A 14,255-nucleotide genomic window follows, 5' to 3' on the forward strand; every position below is an offset into this window, starting at 1 on the left:
CCTGGTTGTGCTCTCCTTGGCCCCAAGTCACTTGCTCCCTTTTCTGCTCCCGCCCCACCACACCCCTGGATGGGCCCCTCTATCGGAACACTCTCAGCCCATTCCTCCCACTCCTGTCCTTCATTCACCAGCCAGCCTCCCCCCCCCACCACACCCTTCACACTCCTGCCCCACCTGCCAATTCATTGTTTGTGTGCAGAGTTCAGAGCCTCTCCTGGCAGCTAGCATGGGGAAGGGCTCTGCTCTGCTCTTCCGGCTTATGGGCCTCACGTGGAACCAAAAACTAAACACGATCAGTAAAACGGGTCCCAACTCCAAACGAATCCCCTTTGTTCCTGGTGCTCCTGGGCACCCAGCTCGCTAGCGAGGGGCAGGGGTTGCATTATGCATGAGCGGCCAGGTAGGGGGAGAATTCCCTGCTCTCCGCGCCCAGGAACTGCCCATCTTTGCAGGGCGGCAGCGCTCCAGATGTGCCCTGCCAGCTGGCAAGTGAGCTCCCGTGTGGGGCTGGGACATGCTCTGTGCGGACAAGGCGCAATGGAGAGACACGGAACCATGGGGGAGCTCTCAGCTTTAAATGCTAGCGCCCTCCTGGGAAGCAGATTTGGGTGACCTGGGAAGAGAGCCCGGTGGGGTAATCTGGGCAGCTCTATGGCCCACGGCCCACTCCGCTCCTTCTGTCCCTACTTTCACCTCCTTCCTCCATTCCTACAAGGAAGGGAGGGAAGAGGCTGTGCTGCTCCCCCCCCCCCCCAGCACTAGGGAGAGGGCAGGGAGAGATTACATAGCTCTCGCCTCCCTGGAGCACTGGGGGAGGAGGGAGAGAGAGAGGAGGGAGGCCACATGGCTGAAGGCAGAGGTGTGGGGGGGGGGGAGCAGAGTATATTTACGTCTATATACATCCCGCAGGGGGAAAAAAACCATATAGAGAGAGGTAATAGGCACAGATACCAGGGTAAAATCTCATCCTAACTCTAGTCAATGCTCAGAGCGGGTAGCCATGTTAGTCTGTATCTGCAAAAACAATGAGGAGTCCTGTGGCACCTTAGAGACCAACAGATTTATTAGGGCATTAGTAGGTAAAACCCATTTTAAACTCCACTCCAGTTCATCTGATAATGAAGTGGGGGTTTACCCACAAAAGCCCCAATAAAGATGTTAGTCTCTAAGGTGACACAGAACTCATTTTTCTAGTCAATGAGACTTTTGCCATTGATGTCAATGGGGCCAGGATTTCACTCCTTGTGCATCAAACATAATACGCTCCCAACAAAACAGATGGATCCTTACCTGCTTCAGAACTTTTTGGGTCGCTCTTCTGGAGAAGGGAATAAGGAGCTGAAAAACAAAAACAAAAAAACAAAACCAGAAAGCCACTAACTGCCACTAAATGTCTACTGAATAACTACAATAATGTAGTACTTCTAGTGTGTTATCTATAGCTCGCAAGGTACTTTACAAATATTAATTAACTAATCCTCCTTATATTCACTTCCTTCAAGTGAGGTATAATCAACTTAACTAAAGAGTCATATAAATGGAGGGACTGACTTGTCCAAGGACACAGTTAGGGGCAAACTGCGAGGGGCAAAAGATAGGATTCCTAACTCCCAGCTCTGTGTTCTAGCATTGGGCAACTGTCGCATATACTCAATGCTACAATACTTCATGTATACCCCCCACACTCTATATCGCACCACAACAATGTGAGTCATCCATAATACTTATCTAATGGTGACCCAAGCTTTTTTCATGGTTCACTTTTTTCCAGACAGATCTGTGAAGGAAACAAGAAGGAAACATTAATAGGGAAGTAAAATCAAGAAGGCAATTAGAGGGCGTAGCTGGGACAGTAATAATGCAGCATGACAGAGGATCTATAGGCACAGCAATCATGACTGCAGAAAGGAACTGGACGGAAGAATCATCTGAAAAAAAAATCTCTCCATAGAAACACACACTCACTAATGGAATGGGAACCAGTTCAAAAACCCACGATGAAGTGAGAAACAGTTCTACAGTCCTACTTTGATTCTATTAAAGAACCTGTTATAAGCAACTGTTTTAAAGTGAGGTATATGACTGGGATTAAAATCCTGGTTAATCAGTTAACAGGTTAAACATTAGGTCAACCTAATATTTAACCTGTTAACCGACTAAGCAGGCTCCGGGCGGCAGGCTCCCAGCCCTCGCTGTCTGCAGTGGGCCCAGACTCTCCGCGGATATGGGAGAAGCCACTACAACAGGCGGGGAGCTGCTTCAGCCCTCCCCCCTCCCGCCCCCAGTGACAAGTTAACTGAAACTGGTAAGCATTACCCATTTAGAGTGATGTTCACAGGTTAACTGAGTAACTGGTTAACCTTGCACACCTCTAGTGTATGATTCACATTTGTGCATTTTCTCACATTAAGGGAACAACTGACTTAATTATGTTCAACGGCAAAACTCTGATTTCATGGGGATGGGGTCGGGCCCTGATCCGTATTGATGAAGATCGCTTCAATAACAACCCTATACAAAATCCCATTGGGCACATCTATACTATGCGGAAGAACAATGTTGCCACGGTCGATCTTCTGGGGTTCGATTTAGTGGGTTCAGTATGGACCCGCTAAATCGAACTCAAAAGGGCACTCCCATTGGTGGAAGTACTCCTGCTCCTCATGAGGAGTAAGGGAAGCCAACAGGAACACTCCTGTCAGCCTCCTGCTGCATGGACAACCTTGTGCATCTTACTTCAACCTCCCCACGTAGTGTACACCAAGCCATTGTGTCTGAGGGCCTAACTCAAACATACTTCTTTAAACACAGAAAGCCTAGGATTTTTGCGAGCACAGAGGAGAAGACATTAGATCCTAATGAGGGGTCCGCTCTTCTACTGAGCAAAGGAGGGCTTCGAGTGAATTTGGACAGGGTCCATTCATGAATAATGCTCATCTGCATTTCCAAGTTGTACCAGTTGGTGACCTCCACTATTTCACCAAGTAACTGGGCTACACTCCAGCGCTGTGTTTTTATTGTTGTAAACAGAGTAGTAGAAGGCTCATAAATTGCTCTAGACATCGCCCGACACAAACAGATCATGTGCAAATATCCTGCTGCTGCAGTGCCAAGTGCCCTCTCCAAGACCTGATTGCAGAGGTCCCAGAGGAACAGTGTAATTAAAAACAAAGCAGCAGAACCTTGGCATGAACAGTAGCTGAGCAAGTTTCTCTGGTCTGGCTTAGCGTTCCGTGAAAGACGACTGTTACACAGACATTTCACAAGTTAGGGACCAACATGGCCAATGGCAGCACAAAGGCCTCAGTTCAGCAAGGCATTTAAGAAAAAGAACCTCCTTAACTTTATGCATATATGCAATCCTACTGCCAGTCAGCAAAGCCTGGTCTACACGCACAATAAAAAACTCCTTAAGCTATATCAGCAGAATTCAAGTGCTACAGTCTACCCCTCCAATTCCTGGTGCAGACATAGTTATAATTATATAAAAATAGTTTATAACAGTATAACTTATTGCCTTTCCTATAAAGGGAACAAGCAATACTGATTTAGTCATATTTAGCTCTTATATCGTGCTTCTCATCCATGGAGCTTGAACTGTTTTACAAAGAAGGTCATTATCGCCATCTTATCAATGGGGAAACTGAGGCATGGAGGGATTAAAGTGATCTAGCCAAGGTCACCCAGGAAGCCAGCAGCCGAGCCTGGAAGAGAACCAGGTCTCCTGAGTCCCAGGCTAGTATGCCAATTGCATTCACACTAAGAATTATACTGGCCTCTCTCTCACTAGCAGCAATTAATCAAAATAGTTATACCAATACTAAATCCATGTGTAAAGCAGCCTAAAGTTATGTACTTAACTTGAAGCATCAGCCTAACACAGAGACACATTCATTGCTTTGGTGAAGAGGGCTGGGATTACTCATGTGCTTAAAACTGAGAATATGCTTAATGGTTTTACTGAATCGGGGCCAAAAGCATGCATTAAGCTGCACTCCATGCAACTCACAGACTGTAGTGTTCCTGACTCATGTTGTAGCCCCTGCTGGCTTAAGAAAAAGAGACTGGAAAAAGGAACCAACCTAGGTTCATTTTGTGAACAGATTCATTACAACAGTGGGTCAGGACCCCTTCTGGGCAAAAGCACTATCTATAGCCAAAATAGTAGCCAGACTTCCAAATTACTAAAAGAAAACCAAACTATTCTTTTTTCAAACATTTTACTAACTTAAGCAACACCTAATGGTAAATTCTTACTCTTTCACACCCATAAATATATGACCTTTCCATCCACTGACTGCATTTTGGTAAAGTGTGCTGAGCCACAAAATTAAAAAGTCAAAACCTCTTAGAGGATTCTCACAACATGTGATATCTCTAATGGCGGGGTGGGGGGAACACCTACAGGGTCTCCCAGGGGGGCTGAGTCATAGTACTTGCCTCCATCAGAAGTTTCACAGGGGTTAAAAAACCCAAACACCCCCACAAAGTCACACTGAATGAAGGAAGAGAAAACCCCACATATGAATCACATGTGTTGTACTCTCCACTCTCCCCCTTACCCTACTGCTGAAATCTTTAATGGAGAGTCACTGAACCATTTCACACATGCTTTTGCAAAAACTCCCCAGCCCAAAGAATGGCAGGTTTGGTTTCTGAGGTAGCTGTACAAATACCTCTCTCTCTCGCTCTCATAAAATAGCCATGTAAATGATTTTTCAACAAAAACCAAATCATGCATAAAACATTCCTGACATAAAATTGGCATTTATATTATGCAAGCTGTTGTACAAGGTGGGTAGCAAAGCTTTTGCACATAAACTTAAAATCATTCTCATTGAGGGCCTGAAAAAAATAAAATATTCATAGAGATAAAAAATGGACAATTATTGCATTAAATTAAAAAAAAAAGCTTCCTGTATACTATTGGATTACAAATCTCAAAGACTAAGAAAGGCATCCCAGGCCTGCACTCCATTAGGGCAGCTCTAAGAAAACCCAGGGGATTAGTGGTTGATTCCATAGGTGGGATTACTACTTCTGTATCAGTTCAGAAGCAAATGCCTCACAATGGCAGTTGGGCTCATATGTCCCAGTAGGGAGTGAACCTGGGATCTTCTGTACCAAAACCACAGCCCTCTACCAGCCCCTGAGCGAAAGCAGTAATGCCTCTCTGAGGAGCAGCCACTAGAGGGGGATGTTACACACTTGAAGCCACAGTGTTAACACTTCCTCCCTCCCTGGATGCAAAATTGAGGGTCTGACAACTGGTAAGTCACATTTAGAAGAAGAAAAAAATCCCTCTTAATATTAGCTCAAGTGTCAGGTATCTTTGTACTGGCAAGTGGAAAGTTCTAAGTCCCACCCCTGTCATAACCCTGAAATTCTGAGCAACCATTATCTGCAATCAAGTGACTATTAGTAAATGCCAAGACACCCACTCTCTTTATTACCATCTTATTTCTAGAGAACATCTGCAATAATACATTGGTGTTACCAATTGGGCCACTTAGCTTATGAAGGTGCAGCTGTTCCAGTGGCCCGCTGCATATAAGGTGAATCTCATTCTTCCCCACCTGTACAGACTACAAAGCTTATTTGTCCTGTTAACAGCACTTCCATAGTTTTTAAAGTCAGAATGGCTCATTATACTCATCTAGTCTGACCTCTTGCATAACACAGGCCACACAGAATTGGATCTAGTTACACGTACATCAGACCCAATTACAAATATATTTTTAGAAAGAGGTCTAGGCACGAAAGACTAAGAATGTAATTTAAATGGGAGGCAGCATGGCAAAGCACTGGAGTGAGGTGCAGAAGACCTGGCTTCTATTTCCAGCTCTGCCGAAGGCCTGCTGGATGGGCAAGTCACTTCCCTCCCTGTGCCTCAGTTTACCCAGGTATAAAATGGGATAATGATCCTGATTAGGAATGTGAACGGGTAACTGGTTAACCTTACTGGGTGATTCTTACCAGGTAATGGGTACCTTGGAGCAGTCCCCCACCTGCAACCTGCTGTGGACCGAAGGCTGCTCAAGCCCCATCAGGCCCCCATGTAGGGCTGGCACTTCTGGCCCTGTGTGGGGCTGACAGCTGCATCCTTGTGCGGGGCCGGTCGAGCCTTCTGGGCTGGAGCATCCGCCCCCTGCTGCAGATAGGAACTGCTTCAGCCCTCCCCCCTCCCAGTTAAATGTAGTGTGTAACCAATTAAATAGGATTTTACATCCCTAATCCTGATACCCTTTGTTTGAGAGCTCTGATGGAAAGGTCTCCATATAAGCTATACATACCCCCCAACTGATCAGAGCAGGATGAAGGGCTGTGTTGCGTAATGTGAACGGGAAGCTCTAAGGAATTTCCTGTGAACCACCTTTCCAATCAGTGATCAGAATCTCCGGCAAACTCGAGTGTCCAGCACTAGAACACTGACTCCCAAACTTTTTCTTACTAAAGCGATCCACCAACTGTGTATTTTCTCTGGTTTTGGGACCCATCATGACTCCTGCTCCCCCTCCACAGCTCACCTTGTCCAGCCCCAACAGCCTTTGCTCTCCCAGCCCTCCCGCTTCCTGCAGCTGGCATCTCCTGGCCTACAACTGAGCTACAATGGCTCGGTGGTTCCAACCAATTCCTCCGAGCGATGCAGCCTAGGGCAAGTGAGCACAGAGGTGGCAGGAGTCCTCTCTGGGAACACCCGGGACTCACTCTTTGGGAAACACTACTAACAACCACTCTACAAAGACAGACATTTACAACTGAAACAGAAAAGCTCAGTCTTCTCCCTCTTGGCTAACTCCCTTGCATATATTTTACTAGATTTACCTGGCGTTGCTCAGATCCTTAACTCAATTTTGGGGTTTTTTTTGGAAAATAAAATCAAAATGTGCATATTTCATTTGGAGCAGGACTGGGAACAGGGGGTTAAGTATCCAGGCAGTCCCAGGAAGCCCTCTTACCCTGTAGCAGCTTGGGGCCAGGTGAGAAGCACCTCTCCATAGCCACTGCAGCTCCAGTGGGCACAGCTGGGGGAGGAGTGCATCTCCTTCGGCTGGGCAAGTTCAGGTTCATCAGCCCCTTCAACTTCCGAGCCAGAGTACAGATTGTAGAAAACTGCACTTTCCCCTCACTCTCTGATGAAGGGAACAGCTAGCAACGGACCCATACGAATCGGGGGGTGGGAGGCTGAAGGCCACTTCCCCCGTCCACCCTAAAGGGTGTCTGCAGGATGGGAGACTCAGGACTGGGGCAGTGCCAGACGGGGAGTGTAGAGCAGTGGGGATGCCCCCAGCTGGCCTCTTTCATTTGCCTGGATTTGAGAGAAGCAATCCCATTCCAAGCACATTCCATTTTCCTGGCACAACATAAGAACGGCCATACTGGGTCAGACCAATGGTCCATTTAGCTCAGTATCCTGTCTGCCGACAGTGGCCAATACCAGATACCCTAGAGCCGTGGTCACCAACCAGTAGATCGCGATCTACCAGTAGATCTCAGGGGCCCTAAGAGTAGCTCTTGAGCCCTCTCTGAACTGCGCACCTGCGCAGTACATTTACATTAGATTTCCTCATGTAATGTAGGCGGGGCTTCAAGGAAGGGGCGGGGCAGTAGATCTTCGCCTGTTCTGAGACTTAAAAAGTGATCTTGGGTGTAAAAAGGTTGGAGACCACTGCCCTAGAGGGAGGGAACACAACAGGTAATCCTCACGTGATCCCTCCAGTCATCCATTTCCAGACAAACCGAGGCTAGAAGCCATTGATGGATCTAACCTCCACAAATCCATCAAGCTCTTTTTAAAAACTTGTTAAAGTCCTTCACCACATCCTCTGGCAAGGAGTTCCAGAGGTTGACTGTGCGCTGAGTGAAGAAAAACTTTCTTTTGTTTACCAAACCCTGACCTTGTTTTAAGTTACGATAAGAGGAAGCTGTATACCAAATTTGGTGGTCCTAGCTCTTACCATTTAGGAGGAGTTCTTGAACAAACAGACAAATACACAGATAGACGGATGGGCCGACAAACTCTCCAATATATAGTATCTATGCAAATGTACTTTTCAGCATATTACTTTGACATATTTTTTAAAATATATGTTCAAAACTGTACGTAATAACAACCTTCGTGTGAAACCAGCAGGGGGTGAGAATGGCCCCATCCCACTCTGAAAAGGAAAATAAAGACTGAGTTTCATCTGAATTAACTGCCATTGTAATCTAGCACAAGCACTGCTTTGGACCCCGCTTACTTAGGGCTGATCTACACATTGCACCCTGTGCAATGTCAATGAGCCTACCTAAAATTTGGTGTAGATAACACTAGATTGAACAGGAGCAGCTGGGGGGGAGAGGAGAACTCCAGTCCACCTGGACTGTAGTGGACCCCCACCAACTGTGGTTGGGTTGGAGCAGCCTACCTGCTGTGGTCAGGTTTGAGTGGCCCCCTGCCGCAGGTGTGAGCTGCTCCAGTTAGGCTGGAGCTCCCCTTCCTCCTCCCCCCGCCCGAGGGCCCACTGTTCCTGCTCCGGTTGGGCTGGGCCCAACGCAAGTGGGGGCTTTGCCACCTGGCGTGCTGCTGTGCAGCTCCTGCCAGTTAACCATAATTGGTGGTGATACTTACTGGTTAACCAGGTAGCCAGTCACATACCTACCCAGCAGACCCATTAGTATAAGCACACCAGTCAGGCAGAATAAGTGGGAACAGACAGTTCCCTATCTGGAGTAGAAAACTATGCACAACTCCCTCTTTGTGCCAGAAAATAAAGTTTTAGAGAAGTCACTTTTCATCAGCTATCACCATTTACTAACATTTATCAATAACCGGTGCTTGGGATTATCAAAGGTACTCACTCCACCCGCTGAAATAAAGGAAAGTCCTACTGCCAACAGGAATGGGAGCCAAGTTAGCCAACACAAAATGCTTTTGAAAACCCTTCCCTTGAGACACTTGATGGTTTTACAAGCTCTCCCTGAAGTCAGTGGAAAGCATGCTGAATCAGCTCAGGCCCAGCTGTTAAAATCTACCTCTCTACTGAAGTTTACTCAACTGATCCCAGTCTGGTTTGGGTGTGTGCACATTAGAGGTAGTGTAACAAGGCAGAACCCCCCCCTTAATGACTGACTAGAGTGCTTGAGGCTAATCAACTCTGATTGCTGAAGAGATGCAAACCCTTTAGATTTGGTTATTCTTTATAAAGGGCAGCAAGTAGCTGAAGGGGGAAGTTCTCCAAACAGGCACCCAATTGATGCCAGTACTCCACCAAGAGGAAAAAAGCAGCCCCCACTGACTTTACTACATGCAAGAATCCACGGTGAATATGTAGACTTAGCTACACTATTTGTGTAGCTGAAGTAAATCAATGGTGCCGTTAACTGTAGACAAGGCCTGAGGAAAAGCTGATGTAGGGAAGACCTGGAGACAGGGCATGTTGCCCCAGACACAGACGATCCTGTTCAAGCAGCGGAGAGACTGAGAAGGACCCAGGCAGGCAGGACCAGAGAGGAAGAGAAACCCCGTGCTGTGAGAACTTTGTTTGGGATTCTGAGCTTTGTCTGCAGTTTATTTTATGCTAATAAACCCAATGCGGGCTATTTTTGACCAAGAAAAAGCTCAAAGTGGAAGTTTTATTTAAACAATCCAAGAAAGGAAACTGAGATGAGCTGCCTGTAACATGACCCCAAGCTATCGAGGGCAGCTGGCCACTATAGCTGGCTAGCTAGCTTATATCAACAGAGAGGTGATGCCTCTCACATGCAAACACACCCTACAATATCTGCATAGATCTTGAAGGTATCAAAGTGAACCTGGACTCCAGCAGTACTCTTCCTTGGCAAGCACCCAAGGAGGCGTCAAAGTTGACAATCTTTGTAAAGGCTTGATGTTCAAAACTGGGTGCCTAACACGAGCCGCCCCCCCCCCCCCCAATATCTCCGGCTTTACACAAATGCAGCCTGAGATTCAAAGGTATCGTACACCCACAGCCTCACTGCAGTCAAATGGGAGTTATGCATGTTCAGCACCTCTGAAATGCAGGCCACATCTTCAGATGCCTAAAGATGGTCGTGGGCTGTTAAGCTTTGGAGTCTGAAAATGGGGGTCTAAGGAGACTGAGGTAATTTTGCTGCTGTTAATGGTCATTAATACAACTGTACATTCCTATGACACTTTTTTTCTCCCTGGCAGCGCTAAAAACAGCAAACATTTTGGACATTAACTGCTTTACCTACTGCTTAAAAGCTCCTATATCTGGGACAGAACACAGTTGCAGCTCAGCACCACTACAGCAGCCTCAGCCAGGAATACGAAAGTGCATGGTGGATTTAGATTGGCTTACTGTATTTACCCAAAGGCACAGAAAGACAAGGCTCCTACCCCAAAGCATTTACCAAGGATACCAGATTCTGATCTCCACAGTTTATCTAGTTTGTCTTTCACACTTTGGTTGCCTAGAGTAGATTCAAAGATAAAGGCAGATCGTTACAGTAGTTGCTAATTCTAGTGTATGTATGCACTGGAGTGTAAATATAGGCATCACCCAGATGTTTGCAGCCATTAATTAATTTCCGGTTTTGGTTAATGAGAGATGCTATCTCAGTTATACAACAGCAGTCTTGACTCAGCAGTTGGGGGAAGGGGAGAGATTGTGCTTGTTCATATTCTTCGAAGGTCAGTAAAATAACACCCCGGAAATGTTCTGCGTTGTAACGCTTAGCTATAGTAAGCAAGGTACAGTGGCAATGAGCTATATTTATACTGCTCTCTCATTAGGACGACTCCAAGGAGTACATTCGATAGTCACGAACTCAAAATAGGGCTGCTTTAGACTAGTGAGCGTGTATTGATCTGAACAAAACACTGCTATAAGCTTCAGGGTTAACAGCATTTAAAATTGGTTTATTTTTAAGCAATTTCAAATAAAGGTAGCCATTTCAAGAGAAGATTCAAGCTACAGAGAGAGACTAGTTTAGTGGTTATATAGCATAGGAGGGAGAGTCAGGAGATCTGGATTCAAATACCACCTCTTGTGAAACCTTTGGTAAGCCTCAATCTTTCTGTATCTCAGTTTCTCCATTTGTAAACCAGTGATGTCAACAGCACAGCTCGAAGGCTGCAAGGTTTAATTTATTAGTTTCTTTGAAGGGCTTTGAGAGCCTCAGATAAATATCTCTACACAAGCACAGAATATTACTACGCTGAATTAAGCTATTTGCTCCCTGAAAATAACTTCACATTATGTGGCAACTCAGGTAACAATTCCCATAGAGCTGTAATATTTACCTTTAACAGTTGAATTCCGACCTCCCTTATCAGTAGAACATTCAGTGATCAAAGAAACTGACTCCTAGAACTAATCTCCAATTCACCAATCTTCAACTAAGCAGAGTAACAAGTCTTAGATAAGACTCAGAGCAGGAAGAATATTAATAAAGGTGAAAAGTCTGACTCATTTACTCCCTGCAAGCTTTTGCCAATTTAAAAATCAGATGATTTGCTTGTAATCATCAGACACACGGATTTTTCAAGACACTGCAAAAACCCCTCTCTTCAGCCAAGTCTCACAAATGGAGATTTTTCAGCCCACCTGCTGGGAGCAGATGTCACAAATAAGCTCCCCAGAGTCACCTTTCCATGTTGCTGTAATTGTGAAAGTGAAAAACACCCTCCTTCTGTCTTTCCACCCTTGCGTTAATGGCACTCTCCCTTAGAGGGTGCATGTTGGGTGCTCTTCAGATCCTGCTTTATCAGAAACCATGCCAGACACTAACCACTCAGTCCACAGGAAGGGGGAAAAGGACAAGTGTTCCATCTTCTAATCTGGAAGGGGAAAAAAAGCTATTGGCATGATCTGTTCCTCTAGTGTCTGGTGCTTCAACCATAAAAATGCCATTCAAATGCAGCATTTCTCTCATGCTGTCCATTCAGTGGGCTACAGTTGGGTCTCAGACTTCAAAGCTACACATCCTGCAGTAGTGGACCTGGCAAATAACGTGAGAGAACATCCCAATATCTTCAATGATCTATTTCGGTGACAACACAATGACCCATTCCCTGCATCCCAGGAAAACCCTGATTCCCAAATGCTTGCCCTTTCTATTTCTAACTAGTCCAATAAAAGGCTAAGATGATCTCCAAACTCCAAGTCATATTCTGGGTTTTGGACAAATGTGTGCCACTCACATTAACTTCGCAGCAAGATAAATGTGGCAAAGGTCAGGATTAGGAATGTTAAATTTCGATTAATCAGCTACTCGAATAGTCGAGGGAATTTCCATCAACTACTTCATTAGCCAATAAGGTGGGTACTCGCTATCCTGCTGCCTCTCTCCCTTTGAAATGTACAAGAGCTGCCTGCAGGGCAGGGGAACCAGGTTAGCAGGGACTGAAGCAGCCCCTGCTGGCCAGTCCCTGCTAGCAGGGGTTCCCCTTTGTGCCTCTTCCTTTGAGCTGTACAAGAGCCACAGGCGGCTCTCGTACATTTCAAAGGGAGAGGAGCAGCAGTCCTGAGCAGACTGTTTCCCTGCTAGCTTCTGCCTCTGCTGTCTCCCGCGAAGATGATGCTTTTAAACCGGCTCCCCTCCGCACCAGCTCCTACTCCCCCCCACCCCTTGCTGCTTCTCTTTGATAGAGGCAGCAAGGCGGGGAAATGACTAGTTGCTTACATCCCTAATCAGGACAGGACTCTGAATTAAGGTGCATGACTTTGTATTGTCTCCCCCCTCAAATATCCATAGAAATAACAATAATAAAATCAATAGTATCTAAAATACCCATCTTGTATACATAAATTTTTTGCTAACTTTGCATCTTGCAACCTTTTTCACAGAAGAAGCTCTACTGATGTCTAGACGATTCTCAAGGTGCAGGATTAGACCCTTGACATAGAGACATGTAGATTCCAGAGTGGTCCCCAAATCTTTTCCTCCCACACCCCATAGCTATTTCTGCCATCACTGTGGGAAAGTATTCATATGGGTATTCTGTCAGTTCTAATGGAACTTATGCTCTAGAACACTTAATGAGCAGAAACACAAGTGGCAAGTAGGCAGATGCTTTGCCCACCATTCATATTCTCCATCATCCATTATGCTGTTTAGCTACTTTAAACAAAGCCAGCTTCTGATCTTAGTTGCAGTGGTATAAAACGACTGGCGTAAATCCAGAGGATCTGAGACCAGAATTTGCTCTATTGTGATTTGCACCAGAAATATATTCGAAAATTTAAGATGGTGAGCAACATAAAAGCCACATAACATTCTGGCGCCAACACAAATAGACAGCAATGTTTTCTTTAGCAATTTTATTTTGGCGCTGAAGAGATATGTAGACCATTCCCTGTGTACTATGAAAATAGTTACAGTAAGATAATAAAAATTAAAAGGATTTGCGATCAGGCAGTTATCCAGATCACAGGTAACTCTTGTTCTCACTTTTAATTACTTCAAAGCAGTATAAAAGTAAATCAGCAGCAGGGCTTGAAAAAAGTGACACACATTAGCCAATCCCCAATAAGAAGCTCTCCCCAGACCACAGACAAAACATTTCAGTGCTGCTTTCCTGAATTGACAGGCTGCTCCAGTGCCTCTGATACAGCTCATAGTTTTGCCAGGCTGCAGAAGAGCAAAATTAACAAGAGCAATCCACTCAGTTTCATGCTGCTAACTCACAGGTGTTAGAGAAGCAACTCCTAGTTCTCACCATTCAGGGAGGGAGAAGTGCAGCTGGCTGGAACAGTTTTTAATCAATTTTAAATTTTGAAACTTCTGAAATAAAATTTTCCAAAATATCTCAAAGGCACTTTTGGTATGGGAGCCCTCATTGGATAGCCAATGGTAAATAAGGGTATGTCTGCATAGCAACTAGACGCCCACAGTTGGCCCATGCCAGTTGACTAGGACTCAAGGGACTCATGTTGTAGGGCTGTTTTACTATTGTGTAGATTTCCAGGTTTGGGCTGTAGCGTTAGATCTGGGACCCTCCTACCATACAGGGTTGTAGAGCCCAGGCTCCAAAGCAGCGAAGCAGGCCTGAACCATGAACCCCCGTAGACCAGTGTCAGCAGGCACAGGCCAGCCGCAAGTGTCCAGTTACTATGGAGATGTATCCTGAGAGATTATCTATGTGAGGACAGAATTGGACCCTTGAAAATCAACCTAACTTGGATTGACCCAGGAACATGTTTTTCAAGCATTTGTTTTCAAATACAAACCTAATTCGAAAGCTAAATTAAAATTTAGGGAAAACTTAAGCTAAGTATCAGGAA

The 14,255-nt window shown here is 45.5% G+C and overlaps 1 protein-coding gene across 8 annotated transcripts in view; it reads right to left on the reverse strand.

The window, feature by feature from the left end:
• Window positions 1-14,255, reverse strand: part of LOC149525238 (uncharacterized) — a 242,928-nt gene that overhangs the window by 36,012 nt on the left and 192,661 nt on the right. For 7 of the 8 annotated variants that reach the window (XR_016348679.1, XR_016348678.1, XM_089776167.1 and 4 more), the window contains one exon: window positions 1,291-1,777. The exons of the other annotated variant lie outside the window; for it this stretch is intronic. Coding sequence is in view for 2 of the 7 variants with exons in the window: in XM_089776171.1 (XP_089632297.1) it covers window positions 1,758-1,777 (20 nt within the window). In the remaining 5 variants the exon portion in view is untranslated. The remainder of the gene's footprint in view (window positions 1-1,290; window positions 1,778-14,255) is intronic. 8 annotated transcript variants of the gene reach the window in all.

Source organism: Pelodiscus sinensis, chromosome 2 (genome assembly GCF_052426305.1).
Source record: "Pelodiscus sinensis isolate ZL-2025 chromosome 2, ASM5242630v1, whole genome shotgun sequence".
Lineage (NCBI taxonomy): Eukaryota > Metazoa > Chordata > Testudines > Trionychidae > Pelodiscus > Pelodiscus sinensis.